At 38.5% G+C, this 25,353-nt stretch overlaps 1 protein-coding gene across 1 annotated transcript in view; it reads right to left on the bottom strand.

The window, feature by feature from the left end:
* FUT8 (fucosyltransferase 8) overlaps positions 1–25,353 on the bottom strand; it is an 83,838-nt gene that overhangs the window by 30,315 nt on the left and 28,170 nt on the right. Inside the window, exon 3 of the mRNA XM_048947928.1 lies at positions 7,338–7,763. Within this exon, the coding sequence (XP_048803885.1) occupies positions 7,338–7,540 (203 nt within the window). The 5' untranslated portion in view covers positions 7,541–7,763. The remainder of the gene's footprint in view (positions 1–7,337; positions 7,764–25,353) is intronic.

Below are 25,353 nucleotides of genomic sequence, written 5' to 3'. Positions count from 1 at the left end.
ATCTTCAGAAGGCTGTCATTAACCTCAATGTCTCTCAGATCTGGATAATGAAATAGTAACATAAATTTAGGAGATGATAGAGTCCATTTGCAACTAAACATTTGAAAGGCGTAAATACTCAATATGCATTTGAGAAAAGTGTATTACATAAAGCACTACATTAAGACCCGACCCTCCTTTTTTAATTTCACCTGAGGGAAGAAAAAGGTAGAAGGTTATGTGGCATGATTGAAATTTAGTAAAAAATTCTAGTCTTAAAACTCCATATTAGAAGCAATTTAGGGATAATTAAATTAGCGTGAGATATTTTGTCTGCCTATTAGAATTCTTGCCATTCATTCCACCATGGTAAATAGAAAGGAGTGATCAATAACTGCTCATTTGTTTTGTTGCATGCTGAGAGAGCGAACGTAACAAAACCATAGAAAATATTCTAAGCTTAAATGTACTCACAAAACATCCTCCTCCTGTATAAATAAGCAAAGACCACATATTCGTGAGTTTGATTCTCTGACAAATGCATAGTACAATACTGTACCAACACATGGCATTACCATGTGCAAACCAACATTAAAAAAAACTACACCGAAATGAATTTCAGCTCCTACAGCAGGTTTTATAACCACAAGATTGAAACGTGCTTGTAATCCATCTGTTTGGTATCACAGTTTAGACTGTGACAGGAGAACTCACCACAGAATTACTGTAAGTTTTCAAGGAAAAATAGAGCAGCTTATTTTGTACAAGTCACATTCCATAAGAGTAGAACTTGTGAAGTAAGGTATGTGATATAAACGTGTTATCGATGGAAATCTTCAGACAGCCTACAAACCCTCCAAACATAAATTCAGTCTGCTAAGGTAGCAATTAAATCCTACAGAAGGATGGATAATATGAATGAAGCACAATAACTGTTATCATCTGATACAGCCAAGACTTTAAAAAGAGGAGCACATGCCATTTAAAACTCAACTTGCTCTGACACAGTGCAAGGAAAATGTTTACATGCAAGATAAAAAGAGCAAGGATGGAAGTAGGAAGGGATTATCCTAAACTACTACTTTGGATTTTTAAAAATTACACCACTTTAGGATAACGAAGATAACTTTTTTCCTTAATCTGTTACTTTGTTAGACTGGGAACTACTGTCCTCCTCCTATCTTAGAATTAAGGAAAAGTTTCTCCTCAGTAATTAGCACGGCTTTCTTGTTAATGCCTTCTACAAGTACATCCTTGAGTTGAAGATAAGGTAATATTTGAGGGAAAAGTGTTTGCAATCTTGAACTACTTTCACAGTATTTATTCAGATAGCTTCAGATGCAGACAACCCTATGAATAACACATACTTACAGATAAGATTTCTCATTGAGAAAAGTTATATGTAGGTTTCCATATCAAAGTGAGCCCTGACAACTGACTTGCTCCTTAAAATTTAAGAAGTGAATTTAAAACAAGTTTATCTGAATGATGATCATTCATGTCAACTATCATGAAAATGTCAGTAAGCATCTAGCACATAACCTTCATTTATTGCTATAACATTGTAAATTAAGTTATAAATACAAAATAAATAGATTTATAACCCATTCACACAGTCAGCCATGATAATACATCAAACAGTAGTTTTATTTTAAGCATTTGCCTCAGTACTTACAAGTTGTTATATCCACATGCTGTTTCTTACCAGTTTAACATAAATATCACTCTTTTACATAATGAACTCATAAATATATTACTGTAGAACTTTAAACATCACAAAGATTAGGTTATACAGAAAAGCAGTTTCTGCTTCGTAACTTGTTTAATAAATCCAGCTGCACTCTAAGAAAAAAAAAGAATTAAGCCTAACCCCCACCAGACATATCACTGAGGCCATTTTTTAAATTCTTGTAATATAGATGGATGGTAAATTAACCATCTGTAACCTGAATCTCCAAAAGCAGAAAGAACTAAAAAATGTAACGGAGCAACATTCAATTAACTGCCAAATTGTTAAAATATTATAAACAAATTTTAACCAGAAATTGTAAATACATGCTAACATTGTCCAATTTCCAATCAATGTATTTAAAAGTTTACAATAATTAGTCAGCAAAAGGAAAACTGTTAGATGTCAAAAGCTCACACAAATACTGTAAGGATAGGCAGCAGCGGATACAGTTGCTTTTAATCAGTTTCAGATCACTTCAGAAAGTCAGCGATCACGATTTGGTCATAAAGAAAGAGTAGTTTACCCCTTTCTGAGGATCACAGCTTACTGGAAGCTCCCTCACGAGAGAATCTCCAAGTAGAGATCCTTCTGTGTCAGCTGCCAGTCCTAAAATGAGGTAAGGAAGCTGAATTGTTTGCACTTGTGCTCCCAGGGCTGGCGATGCCTCATCACCAGGTGCTCCATCAGAGGCTCAGGCCATGACTTAACAATTCCCATACAAATATTTTCTCATTCTTTCATTTTCCCTTTCTGAGCTCTATGTATAGTGCTGGAAGGTTCACAAATAACTTAATCTACATTAGGATTGTCTTTTCTTTATTGATTATTAGTGAGTACAAACAAACAGAAGGAATTTGTTACTTCACACTTCTAAGATAAAACCGCCCTAGTAAATAAAACTGAAAGGAAATACTAAAGGTTACCTCCAGTGAGAATTCCTAGCCAATTTAAATCAGCAGTGCTGATTTACACCCACTGAAGATGTGCCCCTTTCCTTAATTCATTACTGAAAAAAAAAACAAACAATAAAGAGCAGAAATTCACAGCATATACCTGAATGATTTTCCTCTTCACGCCTTAGCCCTGTGAGATCATCTCAGCCTCGAATTTGCATCATTTAAATGCATCTAATAGAAAATAATATTTTTAAATAATATTTTAAAATAATATTTTAAATTGCATCAAAAATATTTTTGCATCCAATTCCCTTTCAGCCCTTATTAGGTTCTGCAGGCTTTCGGCATCCAAAAACTGCTCAGAAAAATGGAGAGAAGTATTCTAATAATTAAATTTGCATATAATCAATTGATACCGGGGTTGGATTCTGTCCACCCTCAGCTCCAACTGCATTAAAGCACTCATAGTGCTCTTCCAAAATGAAAGTACTATCTCTTTGCTCCGAAGCTATATCTAATATCTAGAATAACTGGTTCTTAGTTTTATTTGTTTGATTACATTTTGCCCTTTTTCACTCCTGCTCCACTTTGTAACACTTGGTCCTATTCAAATAAGAAATAGGTTATTGTATTTATTAAAACAATTGCAGGTTCTACATTATGTAATGTTTAGTATACTTTAGGGAATAAATACATATTGTTAAATATAAATGAACTGTGACATATTAGTAAAACGAACATAATATGACCACATTTAACAAGATTATCTGTTTTCCTGAAGAGAATTCTGAAAATGATGGTTCCTATAATGTCATGCAAATATGCCAGGAAAGGGTGCCACTAACAACAAAAGACAGAACTGCGAACATCTTCTCAGCAGCTTATAAAGGAGTACATGAGTACTCTGAACCATTAATACACTTTTAAATGAAGTCTAGGGTACAGATGATGGCATACAAACACCTTTTCCAGCTTCCATTCACAAAAATCAGAAATTGTAAAAGTAACCACTTTAAGCTCCCCTCCTCCTGAAGGCCTTATGTCATTTATATACAACAATGACAGCTTTCAGCAATCATACTGTAAATGTACTAGTAAATTCAAACTTCAGGCAAAATTGCAATGCAGGCTAACAATGAAAAATTATGCAATACTGTGATTTATTCTACATTCTAGCATGTTTTGCACAAGTAATAACAAAAATTGTACTGAAGATTTCTCTTCTTGTTGCAAGACCTATGACATCTATAACGTGTTCTTGAAAAAGCTCTTTCAATTCTACTGGAAATAGAACAGTAAAATGTATAAAAGAATTTCATGTTATTTCTATTTTATACAGATGAAATGTAGGCTACTTCTAAAATAAGCCCAGATTTGCTCATACCAATATTGTTTATAAATATGTAAGGATTGTGGTAATTCTCCAAAACTCTTTATACAACGATAATCACGCACATGATTTCTAAAGCTCGGGCAATACAAAACACCTTTAATTTCATTTCTCTTTGGCAATACTAGTATAGATCTGTGCCTATTTATAGCCAACAAGAAAAGTTTTCACATGGGATCATAGTGACAAAAGAAAAAGCTAGTCATTTCTCACTTAAGGCTTTCCTAATTCTCTGTAAAAAGGAAATGATACCTGAAGTCATCAAAAGTGCAATACCAAAGTGCACTACATTCATAAAGGAAAACTTTAAATTCAGGCAATTTTCAAAAATATAAGACAGTTCCAAGTCACACCATTGCATGGTCAAGGTACTTTTTTTTTTTTTAAAGTATCTCACATAAACTCACAAAAAAATGTTATAAAAATATGAACCATTCCCAAACAATATGTGCAATAAAATACAGACATAAAAATGGTGAGAACATGATGTGAAATCAAACACAAATATTTTAGAAAAAAAAAAACAACAACAAAACAAAGACTTCTCACTGCCCTAAACCCTAATTATACTCCCCACCCATTCCACACACCCTACAGAGAAGAAAACCAACCAAGGGTTAAACACGTTTTTGTGTTTTAAGTATCATAAAGCAAAAAAGGGCCAAACAAAGCTTTGTCATGGATATGACAATTAACAGCTTTCATGTGCTTGGTTAAGCATATGCTTAAGCTGCTCATAGAGTCTTTTTTCTTGGTTCTGGGGATGGGAGGCTGATACATTAATTGGTAGCAATACAGCATTGGAAAGATCACTTCTTGTTGCCATATACTTGGCTTTGTGGACAATTAAATGTAACTAGGCACAGTCTGACTTAGTTTCAACCATCCCATATGATTGAGCTTTTTTATCAAGTGAAGATGAAGTAAAAGAGGCCACAGGAACCCATTTTGATGAGATATACTGGGCAATCAAAACGTACTGGTTTTAAACATATTTTACTATATAACTAAGGATTCCAAGCAATTAAAGATCAGATACCAGTTTTCTCTAATTTCAGAAATCGGTTCGATGACTTCTAGCTACACAGTTCTTGTAATCATATCCTCTTGCTGTTCCTTTCCTCCTTGCCAAGCTATCTGATATTAATGGCAGAGCTGAATACTATAGTAGTTTTCTGCCATTCACAAAGCTTCTTTGCCCACTGAGATAAGTTAACTTGAGGCATCCTCTCCACCCACAAATTTTATCTAATTGTCAAAATATGTTTACTAGTGAAGTTAATCAGATGTTTATTACTGCAATTTTCCAGCTAGGCACTCCTGTTATGTTTAAATTCCCAATGACCTAAAGTTGGAATTAATATTGAAACATGTTTAAATTTGTGAGTATACTTAACCCTGTTTCATGACGCAATATATTCCACATCTAGAGCAACAGCAATCCTCTAATTTATTTTCTGAAGTTGAGGAGATTTTGTTTCTTTGATATATGTTTACAGCAGCACTAATCTCTTGCAGGATACAAACTCAAACCACTGACTGTTGGCTACTGCCTCCTGTTAAGTAGCCACGTCACTCTAAAACTGTGAACAGGCTATTTTAAAGCCAACAGTTATTTTTACCATCACTTGCTCTATCTGGTCAACATACAAATGAGATGCTGAAATCCTTTATCACACTTATGATTAATAAATGATGCGGGTTGAACAGTAAACATCTTTCAAACATATTTATGAGTTTTCTACAAAAACATTGTGGACTTTGTTCAACAAAAATAATGGAAAGCCTTTATACTGTCTTACGTCACTTCCCTCAAAGTCTACTGCTTCACCAATGTCAGATCACTTCCTTCAAAAAACTGTATCTTCCAGTCCCAGGTACATGTAAGTGTGCTGCTAATCAAATAGGCCTTTAAAGTCATTTTAGATTTTCTAGTGCAGGAATTTCAAATTCTTCTATAGTTACATAAAATCACAAGGACAAAAGGTCTCAGAAATATCTCAGTAACATATTCATATAAGTACTGATTTGATTCCAGTTATGATTCTAGTTGATCATCCAGTCTAAGTCCAGAAATTTGCAGCAATTATCTGAAGTACCGAGAAGGAATGTTCTACTCTAACATGCCTAGACTAGAAATAAACAAATTGTTTTATTGATACAAATCAGAGTAAACTATATGTTTACTCTACATGTTACATACACATATTTACATTTTGAAAATAAGTCAGGAACTTATTTACAAAAAAACACTGCTGTTGAATTATTTTCTAATTAGCACTTGGACCTTGCAATGGATCTTACATTATCAACCCCAGCAAAGTACAGCGTACCTCCTCAAAGCTTGTGGCATGTTAAGACTCTGTTTTTAGGCTCCAGATATCCTGCTCATCCAGGAAGAAAAAAACATTTCAAAGACAGAATGTTTGCTGACAAGCTTGAATTAATTGCTGAAGGCCCTGAATTTATTGCCAGCTATCAAGAGCACTTCTGCATATGCTTTGGTGCCTGAATGTGATTGTGATGGAAAAGTAAATGAATTGAGATCACTGAGTCACTTATACATGTTTTAAATACCACTCTCCCATTCCCTAAAATTTTGTACTGAGTTTTTCCTCCACACTTGTCCCCACAATTAAGTAAAGCTTTTAAGGTTGTGTGCAGCGATGCTCATGCAATCTAGATGCAATCTGAGTGTGGCATCACATCTACCCTAATAACTTCTTCCTTTTACAAGTTTTTGGGAAAACAACGCAGAGATATAAGAAGAGATACCTATATCAAGAACACTCTGTCTGAAAAGATGAAAGAAAACATTTTGAACTGTAATAGTTCCAATTCATAATGCAACAAATAATAAGGAAAAGAGAAATGATCACACAATTCTACAAGTATCATTACTGGTTTAGCAGCAAAGTAAAGAAAAAAATTAGTGATAAGCAGTTCATCTTCAACAAGTTGACACATACCTTCAACAAGGTGTACAAATTTTCACCATTTTAAAATGAAAGCTTTCAGTCACTTCACACAAATGTACATAAGTCACTACCTTTTCTAATTGGTTCAAACATCACAACAATTGCAGCTCTTTGAAGTCAACAGTGAGGAGTCAGTCACGTACAGAACTCTGTTATAGTGGCAGCAGCACTCAGACAAATAACTTTAAATTAAAGCAAAACAACATGCACAATATTATTTAACTTCTTTAAATGTTTTGGTACATTTTCTATTAAAGCACTGACTCAAATACTTCCACGTTTTTAAATATGCTAAATTTGAAGCTTAAAACAAAATTTAAATCTGATTTTTTTTTTTTAATAATTTTATCTTTAGATCCTACCTGAGAGATTCTGCCATCCGCCTTAAGTCTTCATTTTGTTGCTTTAAACGTTCAAGTTTAGCAAGTATCTTGGACAATTCGCGACTAGAATGATCTGGGTGCTCACTGTCTCGTACCAGGTGTCCACCAATATAGAAGAGTAAAGTTCCCCAAGCAAAGAGGATGAGCATAATCCAACGCCAGGAACCAGTCCATGGCCGCATTTTCAGATGCTCACTTCACTCCAGAACTGCTTCTGTTCACAAAGCAACACACATTTTAAGTCCTTAGCCTGTACAGAAGTGGATAATTTCAGTTCCTCCACTTCACCACATTGTACTGAAGGAAAATGTTTCTCAGCGTTTGTCTCACTGCAACTCCTTAGTGAAGATCCTTATGGAGTTGAACATAGAGAGAATTAACATTGTATTGTTCTTGGATTATATTCTGTGGAAAGAATTTAAAGAAATCTGAAATTATAATTCTGATACATAACAATGTATTTGATTGCTATTAAGCTAAATGTGTTATCATTAACATTCAGTAGATGGTCAAAAACGTTATTACTTTCTGACAAGTCAGAAAAGAAAAGCAATTCTAACTTTCCACTGAGTTGAAGAACAAATCACATAAACAATGTGCAATTCTGGTTTGTAAATGACCAGAAGAAACGTAACTTTATATAGGAGTACATATATACGTACATATACACACACACCCATACTTATATATACACACGCATACACACACACATATTCATACATATATAACACTGTTTTCTATAGCAAAAATATTTATCAGTTCTGTCATTTCAGACCTGAAAATATATTTTTTTTAAATTCCATGGTAAACCATGGAATTTTCCATTGGCAACCTCATTTATCACCACCAAAGAGTTTTTACTCAATTATAATTTCACCTCCATTTTTTCCCCAATTTTATGATTTCTCTTTTACATTATCTTATCATAAATACTATCCTATAACTAAACAACCATAGCCATTTGAACAAAATATTTTACTATTGCTAAGTACTTCGGCCTAAGGTCAGTTGTATCACAAATTAAGCATGGCAAAGACTGTTATGAACAGTTTCTAGACACACAATCTATCTTCCTTTCGTGGCCCCTGAAATGCCCGTTTAAAATTAAGGCCAAAATTCAGACAAACACAGTTTCTCTCCACACCTGTCCACTGCATCTGCCAAAGAAAACAATAAACTCTTAAAAAGAAAGAGGAGAGATTTCAAGCAAGCCCATGTGGCACTATTATACTCACACGCTTGAAAATCTAGCTTGAGCTCAAAAACTTAATTTTTAAAATGATGTTTCTTCTGTGTTAAAACTACCAAAACCATTTTGACAAGTAATATGAATGCAAGTATGAAATTGCCTAAAAAGTGCCATCTCTCATCTAAAAACACTGCATCCAGTAAAAAAAAATGCAAAATCATCTCAACTCATTTTCTACTTGGTAAACTATCATTAAATGACTGAACCAGAAAAGTCTAAAGTTTAATCAAGAGAAACATCCGAAGTGTTCACAAGCATTTCTCCCACCTTTTTATCCTTATGCCATTTATATTCAATTTTCAAAATTACCTTTATTTCCAATTCTCAGATTTGTAAATCTACCAAATTTTCTCTGAGATGCCATCCACACCCACATTCTCCCAAATTATTCTTCTGTGTAATCATTCCTTCACCTTAATTTTTTTTTCCTTCCATTCAGCTTTTTCTGCTGTTTCAATTCCATTTCAAGTTTAGAGAAAAGATTTCCCAATAACTTCCAAGTTCATTCAATCCAAGAGATACGCACTGAGACTTACTTCCAGGTAGGAAAAAATCAAAGGTAAAAATTAATTTAAAGTGCTGAAAATTTTCTATGGTATTTTGTAGGAGAGCTTCTGTTTTATAGGTTTGAAAGAGACACGAGAATTCCACGTAGGACTAGTAAGATGGCATGCAGGATGGAAATGGAAAAGAACGGTAGTACATCTCTCAGGCCTTTCCATGCTTTTTTGACATTATGAAGCATGACCTGACCTGTTTTCTTTGAAAGCAAGGTCAGAATTCCATGTTTTAACAGCAAGCCATCTTCTACAGATCTCTAAGATAGCTTTATATTATATTATTTTTTTTTTTTAACTTGTAGAATAAAATAATAATAATAAAAGAATACAAGCCATACTCAGAACTCAATGAGGAGCAAAGCAAGCTTAGAGTCAAATCAGCTACCAGCAGGAGCAGTTAAATTATAAAGCCCCTGTGGACTGAAGTTAAAGTTCTAAGTGGTAAATGGCTCTGCTTACATTTACACCACAAAAACTTGAAGTGAATGTTAAACTGAAATTAAAGTATCACCTACAGTAAGCTATTTCTAAGGTTTAATTTAATCATGTAAATCTATTATAAGAAGCCAACATAAAGCGTATCAGCAGTTAATGAAACAAAAAATTTTGATAAGTATTTATTATTATAAATCATTAGGAAAACACATTCATTAATGCACCAGTTGATAGGAAATGAAAGCTGTAAGAAAAAAAGTCACATTAAAATTTATTTACTGCTAAATGCACATCATAAAAAAAAACCTGTTAGAGTCACAAATTTATTTAGACTCCATTAAAAAGAAGATAGAATATTTACCTAAGAATAAGTGTCTGCTTTAATGCCTTAAAAATCAAATTGTTCATACTACAGATGTAAGCCACAATTCATTATAAGTATAGAAAATGTTTTGTGGTCAAACTAAAAGGAAAGGTTTTTCTAAAAACCACTACTCCACAGGAGTGAATGCAGTGTTTACAAAATGACCCAGAGGAAACGGTAAAGAGAATGCAAACTTACTTAAACTGATTTCTGTGAGAGAAAAATGAGAGACTGGTGTGTATCTCCATAATCATCAGAAGGAAAACATGCATACAAGTTTAAGTACTTTTGTTACAGCGAAAGGATTAACTATGGGTGCATAGTATATCTTTTTTCATTAATGTCTTGTGGTTATTTACAGATTAAGGACACACTTAACATTAGAAACTTCCATGATTTAAATAAGGTCTTCGTTAGCTTACTACTTGCAACATGCTTTTAATAACAAATTCAGTGAGAGAGTGGAGATTTCCTGCTTGTTTTTGCTCGCTGGCCAGAATTATGGCCCCAGAAAAGCATTATGTTTTTCTTGGCAATGTAGTTTAAGATATTTCAAACTTGGTTCTAAGCAAACTAACCGAGCACTTTTGGCTCAACTATCCACTCTATTCAAGTGTACCTTGCATAAGCTGAAAAGAAAGAAAAAGCCATTCATGAAGCAGAATTCTCACATCATTATAGCTAATACATACAGCATTTATATTTAATGGCATATACATTATCTACAATTATTTTTCACAGTATGAAATATGAAACTCACTCCACTATTAAGGGGTATAACATTGACTTTTTGATCACTGAATGTGAAACACTCAAAAAGCATGATACATTCTCTCTACATGCGACTTAGATTGTACTCTCTCATCATTGTTAATTTCACTTAAGACACAATTCCACCAACTAAATTGTCTCCTTTGGAAAGCACTCTAAGTCAAGCACATTGCTCAGCTCTTAGGAAAAAAACTGCAAATTCTAACTCCCGTGTGACTACGTGTGATGGCACAGCCTCTGACAAAGGACTGGACACTAAAGTAATAATTATTTTAAGATGAAAATGATGCTAGTTTTTGATACAAATAAGCAAATAGGTAGCAAGTATTACGGGCTTAGAAAAGACTTCTTCAAAATCTACATCTTAATATTTCATGTAACTACAGGCCACAAAAGCCTGTTCATTAATTAAGTTTCAAAAACAAACAAAACAAAACACCAAAAAACCACACCCACAACTGGTTTTCCTTACTCCATTCACTACTGGAATACTGGTGCAAAACTCCTACTTACAATGCTTTAAGACCTTCTTTAATTTTCTAACTAAATTTATACATTGTGAATCTATACTTGTTTTCTTGCACGAGTATAAATTTTGATTAGAGAGCTTAGTCTGTGTTTATTCTGTACCCAAAAGTGCATCTACAGAAAGCAGCCATAATCTTTCTCAGATTTATGTGCTATTTTGAATAGGACAAGCACTTCACCACAGGAGATTTACAAATTTTCCATGTCTTGGACAAGCTCCCATTCAGATTAAGTCTTTTCATAATATATGGAATCAGAACTGTATACACAACAAATAAGATACTGCCAGTATCTTGCATGAAACAAATACTTGCATTTCTCTCTTGGACTTCCTCTGTCTGATGCATCCCAGGCCTGGATTTGTCTTTTTCATGGCCACTTTACTTTAGCAGTCCTCAATCATGAAAGCTCCAAATCTTTCTGCACGTATACCTCTTCAAATTGATGATTTCCCATCCTATAAACAGAAGTTCTTATTATTAATCCTTTCCACTTGGTGCCATTATACTTAGGCCTACTCTACCAGTCTGGTATCACAAGTAAAATAATACCTGCGCCTTATTCTGATCATCACAACCATTATCTACTTTGTAACCCAACTTCCATTAGAATCCATTATATTTGGAGCAGTCATATCACAACATCATCTTTACTTAAAATAGGTAACAGATGCAGTCCATAAGGAATTGCACAAATTTGTTCTTTTCCAATCTTATATTCTTCCTTGCAGCATGAGTCAATGTCAAGTCACACTTTTAGACACTTCCTTTTCTAATGCCTTTTCTAGAATGCAGACATACATTTTGTAGTATTCTGTATGTACACTGAATGTATGTTCATTATTGTGTAAAGTTACTCCTTTTTTTCTTTCTTTATTTCTACTTATATGGATTATAGAAAATAAGCAAACATAATCACAAGTCTTATTTATTCTTACATCCATACCTTCAGCTTTACTACTGCTTCCATAAAAGCCTAATTGTATATCTCTATGGATTCCTCCAAGTAATCTGTGTGATTTTCCCTTTGTATACTCCCTTATAATTTTGTGTGAGATGAGCAGATTATTATACAATCAGCAGATTATTCTCTAATTAAACATTTTCTTAATGGAATTCACCACCCATTTGAATTTCATTGCAAGTGCAGATTTATTCAGTAATGAAGCCTTCATATACTATAATTTCTGATTTCAGCACAGAAAACTCCCTGGCAGGAGGAAATACCAGCAGCGCAGGATTTTTAAGCAGAAAGTACACATAGGACATTGATCCTGAAACAGTTCAAGGGGAATTTAGAATTAACCAAAGTTAAACTTTTTAAAGGTAGACAAGACATCAACAAATGAAACATTTCATGTAGGCAGCCACTGATACAATTTTAAGCAAAAAAGAGAATTGTATCTTAAAAAGAGAAACACAGCTTAGTTTCCAAATGCCTTCAAGGTTCTCTCTCAAATGCCTAGATTAAAAGTAACTGGGATTTTTCTTTCGGAGAGAGAAGAGAGTGAATCATTGGAATGATGGGCTCCTCTAAGAAAATTATATAGAGAGACTCATTTTAATATGCAATGAATAAAGCAGTATTCGGTTTTACAATCCCTTTTTAACTACTAAAATAATACATTAACCAGAAATATAGCAAGGTAAAAAAACCTACCTTTCCCTTCTATTAACTAACCAAATGCCTTTCTAAGGTAGTTATCTTACTAAATGAACAGCACAACTACATAAAAAGAAAGGTTTATTTGTTCTTGTTTGCTTACTTTATTAACACCATACAAGTCTAGTCTAATATAGCCACAGCCAAGATCAAATTATTAAAAATTCAAACATCAAGCATAATCTTTCTCCAGAGTGATAAATTAATAATCTATTGATAGCTCTTGCAAAAACCTAATTTCAAAACGTGAACGTAAATCTCACTTAAAGCGTAAAGAGGAAGTGATACCATAAAAGAACTGTCTACAAATGTTAGCAAGATACAATAACTTTATATGAAAAATAAAGGATTCCTGATGATAAATTGTTTATTACATTTGCAAACAAAGCCCTATCATAATCTAACGCCTATGAGTTTAATCTAGACAAACTGATCTTATGAGAAAGGAAAAGGAAAACCTACACCTATAAATGTGAAGCGCTAAAAGAACAAGCTATCGAAACAGATGATTTAAGGAACTAATGGATTCTCTGCCACTTATTCAATTTAAATTGAAGCATCAAAGATGCTTACTAGAAATAAACAAGTCTACCAGAGTTTAAAAATAACTGAGTATTGGCCTGCACAGTTCAGGTAGAACTTGATAACAAAAAAAAAGCGCATGCCTTTCTTCACAAAACTTAAAACTTACTATGTTCTTAATAAAACATTGAACTTAATGCCCATAGCTTCATGAAATACTTCTGGGAATCAGTAGAATACCACTAAAGCAAAGAAGGCCAGTCTTCTTAGCCTACATAATAGCCACATACCAAAATCTTAGCATGATCAATAGCCACATACCACCTCACAGATCTTGAAGAGAGAAAGAAATCAGAACAGTGCATGTAACGCACTAGTTCGGTGATGACAAAGATGCATGCAGAAAAATGAAGGGGAAATAAGCTTGGTAGAAAGGAAAGATACAAATACAGGTTACAGTAGCAGTTGTGTATTCTGGGATACAATGCCAGATGGAAACTGTTTCTTGAAGGTACTTATGGAGGTCTTCAGGCCCACCAGCACTGAAGAACTGACTATTAGGAATGGGCATTTGCCAGAGGCAGCAATTGGAGAAAATGGTGAAAGATACAGATGCTGCTGGGAGACAGTGCGGCTAACTGGCACCATAATCGCAATACCTTGGGTGAGGAACAGAATGGTAGGGGCAGGAACAGGCAACCTCTAGCTAGTATTTGATCCTTTCATTCTTGCTGGTGCTGAAGCTCTTCACCAAATCTTCTCTCCCACCAGCTTCTGCACATCACTCCATAACAGCTGCAAATATCAGAAACTAGATCAGAGGTAAGATCTTCCTTCTCCGACTGGCATCAAAGCAACATCTAAAATAAACAAGAAACTTAGCACCAGTCTGTTTACATCTTAGCTGGATGTTTAAAAATCAAGACAAAACAGCAGACAGATGAGTAAGCTGAGTTTGTAATTGTTATGCAAAATTCACGACACTTGACAGCCATAAGAAAACTTGATTTCTATTTGCAACCAGGTGATTTTGCAAACACCTGGTATAGGCAAAGCTGTACCATATTCAGAAGCTGGAAAAGTCACAGAACTGAGCTAAAAGCATTCCTTGCTACACATGGGAATGTTGGAGATCATTTGACATGACGGGTGATTTGACAACTGAGCAACAGATATGCCAGAATATGATTTTGAGTTGGCCACATTAGAGAGAAAATGTCTGAAGTGTTCATTATTGAAATAAAAAGATTCACCTGGAATCACTATCTCATAATTTAAAATGAACTATTTTCTGCAATGCATTTACTACAAAAAAAAAAGAAAAAAGAAAAAAGAAAAAAGAAAAACACTGTGAAAGACCACTGAAATACTAACTTTGACATACGATAAAGAAGGTACCTTAATTTTAATAGACTGTGTCATAATATACACATCTTAGTGGGTAAAAATTCCCCTTGGCTCTCTAATTTTATTTTAAATGCTATTCTATTTTCATAGATATTTCAGGTCACTGAGCTGGGCTGCATTAAAAAAGGGGTGGCCAGCAGGGAGAGGGAAGTGACTGTACCCTCTACTCGGCTCTTGTGATGCCCCATCTGGAGTACTGCATCTAGGCCTGGAGCCCCCCCGTACAGGAATGATGTGGAGCTCTTGGAGCAGATCCAGAAGAGGGCCACTAAGATGATCAGAGAGCTGGAGCACCTCTCCTATGAAGAAAGGTTGAGGGAACAGGGATTGTTTACCTTGGAGAAGAGAAAACTCCAAGGAGACCTCATTGTGGCCTTGAAGGGAACGTATAAACAAGAGGGGAAACAGCTGTTTACAAAGGTGGATAGTGACAGGACAAGGGAGAAGGAATGGCTTTAAACTGAGACAGGAGAGGTTTAGATTAGATATTAGGAGGAAGTTCTTCACCCAGAGGGTGGTGACACAATGGAACAGGTTGCCCAAGGAGGTTGTGGATGCCCCATCCCTGGAGGCATTCAAGGCCAGGCTGGATGTGGCTTTGGGCAGCTGGTTGGCGACCCTGTACAAAGCAGGGGGTTGAAACTCGATGATCACTGTGGCCCTTTTAAACCCAGCCCATTCTATGATTCTAACTTTACACTCCATAAAAAATACAGCAGACACCTGAATTATAAGCAATGAACTAATTCAAGTACGGCAAGCTATTTGAATTAGCAGGTTTATGTTGCCTCATTTAAACTGCTTTACAGCCCCAGGCCACCAAAATTTCACTGCTTACTGTATCTGATCTTGGCATCACTACAGTAAAGAGCCCTGATCTGTGATGTTGTTTTTTTTCACTAAAAGATGAATAAATTGAAACGCTCAAAATTACTTCCTACAGTAGCAAGGCCATGAATAAACCAGACTGTGAAAGCTGCAAGTCAAAATCCCAGACAAAGCTGGCAACAACTTTTCTTTCAGAATTTATATAACACATTACCAAAGGAAAATGACACATGGCTTTAAAATGTACTGTGTTTAAAGTATTTTTTGAATGTATTAGCTCTTTGTTTAATTTTGTTTAATAAAAACATTAAGGATTAGGATTACACTGTTGTATGGGAACTGTTGATCACAGTTTGAACCTCTGATTGATCACCTGAGGCAAGCAATGAGTCAGCCGTGAGAGCACAGGTCTACACTTCTTGTGGGTTGTTTTTTTAGGGTTTTTCTCTGCTTGTTTTTTCTATTTATGGCTGCAAGTCATGACTGTATTTAAGCCAGAAATTGTTTATTCAGTTGCTGCTTATTGGCTTACACCTTTACAGTGACTTCAGGCTACAGTGACTTCAGATCCCTAGATCCCATGTAAGTGTTGACTACCACTGAGGAAAGATCTCTTTCTGGAGATCACTCCTTGTGGAGTTTATAGTGAGCCTACAACATTGTGAGCATTTTTCATTTGTTATCTTTCCACCACGATAATCCTACTTCGCCTAACCTTCGTACATTTATTGATTGTACACCTATTGATTGTACAACTGTTAATCAGATTTTCTGTTTTTGCTTTTAATGCAACTATCAGTAAGTCATAAATTGGCCAACAAAGCATGGCGGTATAAGAAACTATCAATCTCAGTGAGCGATTTTCTTTAATATGCAAGATCATTTTATTTATATATAGTTATATATACATACAATTACTCCAGGAAAAAAAAAAAAAACTTTATTTTTATTAAACAAAGGCTCTTTTACTTCAAGAAGTAAGCAATCTAAAAATACAGCTACTGTCATAAGAAGTCTGTAGTTATTAAAACTACATGAAGGCCTTATTGTAAAGAAGGACTTAAATTTGTCTATTTTCTCATAATTAACCCTAATGAAATGCCATTCAAATATTTCAAATTAGTAACGTGGGGTCTAAATATGCTTTTAAAAAAGGCCAAGCCTTCAGAAAAAAAACAAACAACAACAACAACTCACAGAATCCTTGCACCTTCTCAATACTCGAGAGAGAAGCGTTGTTTTCCTCCCCAGTAAACGCCCTGCCCACTTTGTAATATATATGTGTCAACGGTTTATGGGCTGGTCCGGCCCAGTTCCGTGACCAGCAGGGCGGAGGGATCTGCGGATCCGCGCCTCTGGGAAAGGGGAAGCAGGGGACCCCAAAATACTTGAAAACAACAGCACTGATCTGAGGTGAAACAAATGATTTTACTAAATATAGTATTAGTAAAATACAATGAGAGAGAGAGAGAGAGAGAGAGAGAGAGAGAGAGAGAGAGAGAGTCTGTTTGAATTGTATAGACCTCACCACAATGCTGGGGTGAGAAGTGCAGTCCAGTTGAGTGACTGAAGTACAGACGGCGAAGCGCAGGCGGCGAAGCGCAGGCGGCGAAGCGCAGATAGCGAAGCGCAGACAGCGAAGAGCAGGCGAAGAAGAAGGATCAGGTGACCTTGCTTGGAGTTATATCCCCTTGCTGACTGCAAAGTCTCCTGGGGAAAAGTAGTTCTTCTCCGACGGACGAACATTCGGCAAATATCAAACCCCACCCCCAATGCATTACATGATGTTATGGTGTGGAATACTGATGACCAAAAATCATAAAACCATGACATTCCACCCCTTATTCTACATCACTACATCATGCTTAACACATGGGATTACAGACTGCACTCCCCTAACATCAAATTCCCTTGTGGTACACACTGAACATCCCCATTTTTCTGCATCACCCACCAGGTGGACCCAGGTCCCTGGGCAAAGACAGTTCCGCGAAGAGGTTTGCCTTTCCCAGAAGCGGGAAAAACCCAAACTGCTTTTCCTAACATGTTCTTTACATGTACTACAGGGACCTTATCTCCCTCTACAATATGTAGGGAGCTGGATTGGGTAGGACCATCTCGACTGATTGATCCTCTGGTGTTAACCAGCCAGGTGGCTTCTGCCAAATGCTTCTCCCAGTGTTTAAATGTTCCGCCACCCATTGCTTTCAACATCGTTTTTAACAATCCATTGTAGCGTTCAATTTTACCAGAGGCTGGTGCATGATAGGGGATATGATAAATCCACTCAATGCCATGTTCTCTGGCCCAAGTATCCACAAGTGAATTTTTAAAATGAGTCCCATTATCTGACTCAATCCTTTCTGGGGTGCCATGTCGCCACAGGATTTGCCTCTCCAGACCTAATATGGTGTTTCGGGCGGTAGCATGGGGTACTGCATATGTTTCAAGCCACCCGGTTGTTGCCTCCACCATGGTGAGCACATAATGCTTACCATTGCGAGATCGTGGCAAGGTAATATAATCAACCTGCCATGCCTCCCCATATTTGTACTTTTGCCATCGCCCTTCCTCCCAGAGAGGTTTCATCCTCTTAGCTTGTTTAATTGTGGCGCATGTATCACAGTCATGAATTATTTGTACAATGGCATCCATAGTTAAGTCCACCCCTCGGTCTCTGGCCCATTTGTATGTTGCGTCTCTCCCTTGATGACCTGAGGTCTCATGGGCCCACCGAGCTAAAAATAACTCACCCTTGTTCTGCCAGTCCAGGTCTATTTGAGCCACCTCAATTCTGGCAGCTCGGTCTACCTGATGGTTATTTTGCTGTTCTTCAGTAGCCCGACTCTTGGGCACATGAGCATCTACATGGCGCACCTTTACAACCATAGTCTTTGTTCGGGTAGCAATATCTTTCCATAGGTCAGCAGCCCAAATAGGCTTGCCCTTTCTTTGCCAATTATTTTGCTCCCACTGCTGTAACCACCCCCATAAGGCATTTGCTACCATCCATGAATCAGTGTAAAGATAGAGCATTGGCCACCTCTCCCGCTCAGCGACATCTAAGGCCAGTTGGACAGCCTTTACCTCTGCAAATTGGCTCGATTCTCCTTTCCCTTCGGTGGCCTCTGCAACTTGTCGTGTGGGGCTCCACACAGCAGATTTCCATCTGCGATGCTTTCCCACAATACGACACGATCCATCTGTGAATAGGGCATATTTCTTTTCATCCTCTGGTAGTTCATTGTATGGTGGGGCTTCTTTAGCACGTGATACTTCTTCTGCTGGTGGTGTTCCAAACTTTTTACCTTCAGGCCAGTCCATGATGACTTCTAGGATTCCTGGACGGCTGAGGTTCCCCATCCGTGCTCGTTGTGTAATCAGTGCAATCCACTTACTCCAAGTGGCATCAGTAGCATGATGGGTGGAAGGAACCTTTCCCTTGAACATCCAGTTCAACACTGGCAGTCGAGGTGCCAGAAGGAGCTGTGTTTCGGTACCGACTACTTCGGAAGCAGCCCGAACCCCCTCATATGCAGCTAAGATCTCCTTTTCAGTTGGAGTGTAGCCCTCCTCCGACCCCCTGTAGGCTCGACTCCAGAATCCCAAGGGTCGGCCTCGGGTCTCTCCTGAGGCTCTTTGCCACAAACTCCAAGTGGGACCCTTTTCTCCAGCAGCAGTATAGAGGATGTTCTTCACATCCTGTTCCATCCGTACTGGCCCCAGGGCCACAGCACGGGCTATCTCTTGTTTAATCTGCTCAAAAGCCTGCTGTTGCTCAGGACCCCACACAAAATCATTCTTCTTCCGTGTCACCTGATAAAGTGGGCTTACAATGAGGCTGTAGTTTGGAACATGCATTCTCCAAAAACCCACTACGCCCAGAAACGATTGTGTCTCTTTCTTATTAGTGGGGGGAGACATGGCAGTGATTTTGTCGATCACATCTGTCGGGATGTGACGACGGCCATCTTGCCACTTTATGCCTAGGAACTGAATTTCCTGGGCAGGTCCTTTCACTTTGCTTCGCTTAATAGCAAAACCAGCACGGAGAAGGATCTGGATTATTTGCTCTCCTTTCTCAAAAACTTCCTTTGCTGTGTTGCCCCACACAATGATGTCATCAATGTACTGTAAGTGCTCAGGGGCACCTCCCTGTTCCAGTGCAGCTTGGATCAAACCATGACAAATAGTTGGACTATGTTTCCACCCCTGGGGCAAACGGTTCCAGGTATACTGAATGCCCCTCCATGTGAAAGCGAACTGTGGCCTACATTCTTTGGCCAAAGGAATGGAGAAAAAGGCGTTAGCAATGTCAATGGTGGCATACCACTTAGCTGCTTTTGACTCCAGTTCGTATTGGAGTTCTAACATGTCTGGCACAGCAGCACTCAATGAGGGTGTGACTTCATTCAGGCCACGGTAGTCCACCGTCAGCCTCCATTCTCCACTGGCTTTACGCACTGGCCATATGGGGCTGTTAAAGGGCGAGTGAGTTTTGTTGATCACTCCCTGATTCTCTAATTGATGAATTAACTTCTGAATGGGGAGCAAGGAATCCCTGTTGGTGCGATACTGCCGTCTGTGCACCGTTTTTGTAGCTATCGGTACCTGTTGCTCTTCCACTCGTAGCAACCCCACAACAGACGGGTCTTCTGATAGGCCAGGCAGAACAGACAACTGCTTAACACCTTCTGTGTCTACAGCAGCTATTCCAAAGGCCCATCGATACCCTTTGGGATCCTTAAAATATCCCCTTCTAAGGTAATCGATACCAAGAATACATGGAGCCCCTGGGCCAGTCACAATAGGGTGCTTTTGCCAGTCTTTACCAGTGAGGCTGATTTTGGCCTCCAACATAGTCAGTTCTTGGGAACCTCCTGTCACCCCATGAATATAAATTGATTTTGTCCCTTGGTGACTCGAGGGCATTAGAGTGCACTGTGCACCAGTATCCACCAGGGCCTTATATTTCTGTGGTTCTGATGTACCAGGCCATCTAATCCACACAGTCCAATAAACTCTATTATCCCTTTCCCCCCCCTGGCTGGGGGCAGGGCCCCTCTATTTGTTACCTCTGTTGTCTGCAGCAACTGGAGCAATCACCTTTCTGGAGAAGTTCACCTTGGTGGTTGATTTGTCTTGTAACTCTTTTACCCGTGCTTGAAGTGCTGGAGTAGGTTGCTTATGCCACTTCTTCATATCCTCTCCATGGTCGCGTAGGTAATGCCACAAGGCGAAACGTGACGTGGTCTTACTGTTGTCACTTGTTCGAGCAGGAGGACGTCTTCTTTTGATAGCTGAGACGTTGGATGACACTGACTGGGAGGAAATCAAGTTGGCTAGCCCCTCAAGTAGGCTGTTTTGGGAATTCTGTTCCTCATTGGATGTATCTGTTACCACCATGTATTCATCGGCATCAGGCATAATTGATAGTTTATCTATTATATCTTCTTGTTTGTTCTCCATTCTGTCCAGCTTTTCAGCTACTTTTTCAATGGCTGAAACACAAGCTCGTAGGGGGCTTAAATGTAACTCGAAGTCTTGAAGCTTATTAACCAGCTCATTTATAAGGGGTCTTCTTTCCCCTCTGCCATACATAGCTGCAAATGTACTGGCGTACCTTTCAGGTGCAGTCTTTGTGAATGTACGCCACATATTTGGTGTACACCTGGCTCTCTCAGGGTCATGCTCTTGGTCTGGCTCATCAGGAATGAAATCGGGGCTATGTAGTGTTTCCACCACAGCACATTCTCTCAAATAACGGATGCCTTCTTCCAAATCAGCCCATTTCTTCTTCTCGGGCATCAGATCGTCTTTGAAGGGGTATCTTTCTCTTACAGCTAACAACATCCTCTTCCAGAGGGTGAAGGCCTGGTTCTGGCATGTACTAATACCTCTGTCAATGGCTGAGTCCCTAGCAATGCCACCCAGTTGGCGAGCTTCTCTACTATCTAGCCACACACTGTTGGCCCCATTGTCCCAGCATCGAAGTAACCAAGTAGCAATAGGCTCATTTGGGTGGCGTGAGAAGTCTTTCCTCAGACTTCGAATTTCATTCATTTTCAGAGATCGATCCACAAAGGTAACAATATCTTGCTCACCTCTTTCTCTTCCAGGACTTCTTGCCCTTGTAGGTGTTGGTGACCGTGGTCTTGCTGAGGGCCCCTCCCCTGGACTCAGAGGTGCTTCTCTTGGACCTCGGAGCCACTCCTCTGGACCTCTTTCCTCCTCTTTCTTCTCTTCTAACTGAGTCGAGATTCGCTTTGTTTTCCGTCCTCTTACAGGGGCAACTGACATCGATTGTGGTGCCTCTTGTGGTTGATCAGGTTGGTCGGTTCCAATGCTCTCATCTTCCAGTTCAGCTTGGAGCTTGTTTCGTTCGATTATGACAGTATCTAGCTCAGATTGGAGGGAGTCTCTTTCAATTCGGAGGGCATCTCTCTCAGATTGGAGGTTTTTTCTCTGGAGCAGGAGACTCTCTCGCTCATTTTGAACTGTTTCCCTGAGACTCTCCCTTTCAATTTCAGAAGCTCTCTCTCTCTCCAGGATAGTATTGAATAAGGCCCGATAAGCATTAGCCAGGCCCCAAATCATATGTGCCTCCTCAGAACTGCCTAAGCCGCAACATTCCTGCCTTAAATAGCTGTTTAGACTCTCCAGGGTCTTTCAGGTGTTCTGGAGTAAAGTTCCATGAGACTGAAGATTTCCATTTGTCTAAAGACTTTCCCAGACCTTTCCACACTCCCTGCCACTCAGTATTCTCTGGTTTTGGGGAGGACATCCTCAAAATATAATAAATACTAATACTGAGCGAAATGATGAGCAATACATTCAGGGAGATTAGTAATGCGACTAGGTGTTCATTCAAAAACTGCACTACAGGCTGAAAGGTGAGACTGGAAACCTTAAAAAATCCCAGTCCTGTAAAATTGGCAGCTGTCTCCGGAATTGTAAGCCACATTGTACGAACGTGCCAGGTCCATATTTCCACCCATGTTTTCATTTGATTGTATAAGCCGATTGCTCCATAGAGCAAGGTGGCAAGCTTAATTAATGCCCAGTATGTTTTGAGCATTAGGAAAGAAGAGGCAGCAGCGTGCAGCCCTTTAAGAGTAAGTTTCACTACAGAAAGCATTTTTATTTTATTTTTTTTTTTTTTTACAGAGGCAAGATAGTAAAGCTTAGAGTTTACAAATATTCTACGATACTGGCAGTCCGCCTGGAGTTTTCAAGGTCACGTTTTCAGAGAGTAGCGGTGAAACAGATAAGCTTTACCAACGGAACTCTCCGAGAGCAGAGAGTCTAAACAGCTAGAAAGCAACTGTTGCCCGCATCCTCCACCAAAAATGTCAACGGTTTATGGGCTGGTCCGGCCCAGTTCCGTGACCAGCAGGGCGGAGGGATCTGCGGATCCGCGCCTCTGGGAAAGGGGAAGCAGGGGACCCCAAAATACTTGAAAACAACAGCACTGATCTGAGGTGAAACAAATGATTTTACTAAATATAGTATTAGTAAAATACAATGAGAGAGAGAGAGAGAGAGAGAGAGAGAGAGAGAGAGAGTCTGTTTGAATTGTATAGACCTCACCACAATGCTGGGGTGAGAAGTGCAGTCCAGTTGAGTGACTGAAGTACAGACGGCGAAGCGCAGGCGGCGAAGCGCAGGCGGCGAAGCGCAGGCGGCGAAGCGCAGGCGGCGAAGCGCAGGCGGCGAAGCGCAGGCGGCGAAGCGCAGGCGAAGAAGAAGGATCAGGTGACCTTGCTTGGAGTTATATCCCCTTGCTGACCGCAAAGTCTCCTGGGGAAAAGTAGTTCTTCTCCGACGGACGAACATTCAGCAGATATCAAACCCCACCCCCAATGCATTACATGATGTTATGGTGTGGAATACTGATGACCAAAAATCATAAAACCATGACAATATGTAACTATTTCATGGTCAGTTCTTCCTATGTTTAGCTGTTGATTATTAGCATGCCATAACCCCTTGACCTTACAAGTGGCATTTCCTCCAATAACTCTCTATTCTTTTATATCAGATATTATCCTTTTGCCCCCACTTTCTGTGTGGCTTTTATTAGGACACCCACTCAGCTTCCTTTAATTATTGAATAGCTCAGCCTCCCTGTAGCAGCCACATTAGAACAGAGGTGTGTTGTTCTACTCCAAAAGGCTCTCCATGGCTCTGAGCCACCTCCAGCCACAGCCCGCACTCTGGAGATACTTCTACTGCAGGTTCCGCCACACACAGGCCAGTCACAGATGAAAATTGCATGCCAATCTCAGAGACTTGGTCCAGCAAAATATGTCCAAGTACAGACTGATCTACAATGACTGCTCTAAAAGTAACACCTCCTATTTAATCATGTTGGCCCACAGTGTAGGAGACGGACGCTAGAGGCATGGCAGTAGAGGCTGAACCTTCCCACCGATATTTTGTTACATGTTGTTGCCACGTAACAGATGGCAGCAGAGGCCACCTGACAAAATGATGTCTGACGTAGACATGCACGTGAAGCAAAGTTTTGTAATTGAATTCCTCCATGCTGAAAAAACAGCACCCATGGACACTCACTGACAGCAGTTGCTGAACATTTATGGAGACCAAACAACACGTGAGCACAGTGAGGCAGTGGGTGGTGCATTTTAACACTGATGTGAAAGACAAGCCATGTTCCATACAGATTTTTACAGCCCATCGTTTAAAAGTCAACATAGAAACTTGGAACTAAAACCTAAATGGCAGCAGAAGAAAGTGGAGGGGAAGAGCTTCCCCAAATATCCCCAACATAATTTACACAACTATCTACCACGGAGTACTCAGAGAATGAATTCCAGTTTTTTAAGTTGGTTTTGCTAAAATCAAAGATTTTACACAGAGAAGTACACTGAGAAGACATTTAAAGATCTCCAGCACCAGCTCCAGGTTCGTGGGCCAAGAGACAATAAGAAGAAAGAAAATAAGACAGAAAGGGTCTCATAAACCTGATCTTAGATGATACTGATATCATTCTCACATATAAAGTAAATTTTTAATGAAAAAAATCCTAAAGAACACAGGAAGGCAGATTTTAACTATGAAATGTAATCACCCACGTAGACAAACAGATGCTTAACACTAGTGAAACCCTATAGTAGCTTGCCTGAGTCAAAAGACAGGATTTTACAAGCCATTTTTATAAGCATAATGGAACTAAAACACTTGAAGATACTGTAAGGCAAAATGATGTTTAAACTGCAACAGCTGAAATACAGGGCCATAGCAGGAAAGCTAAACAAAGTACACATATAAGCAGTTACTAAGAAGGAACTTAAATCATTCTCTACACCTGTGGTAATGGAATTCAAATAACTTACATATAACACCCACAAATTTCACGTTCTTATCACTTTAGATTCCATAGCATGAGAAGAGAGCATCACCATATGTTTTTCAACAAGGCTGCAGAGAGCACAATAACAGATCACTAAATATGACTTCTGCATCAGGTGACAACAGCACCCGTGTAGGAGAAAGTCAAAACTGATGTAAGCTTTCTTAAATAAGCAAAGCCAAAAAGACACCATTTGAAATGACAGTCAGGTGAATTTTACTTATTTACTAAATAATTTCAAATTGACATTAAGGACAGCAACACTGAAGGAAAAGGAGCCAAAAAAAACCAAA

The sequence above is a fragment of the Lagopus muta genome, chromosome 6, assembly GCF_023343835.1.
Source record: "Lagopus muta isolate bLagMut1 chromosome 6, bLagMut1 primary, whole genome shotgun sequence".
NCBI lineage: Eukaryota > Metazoa > Chordata > Aves > Galliformes > Phasianidae > Lagopus > Lagopus muta.
The sequence above is the reverse complement of the archived record's forward strand: the minus strand, read 5'-3'. Positions and strand labels throughout refer to the sequence as shown.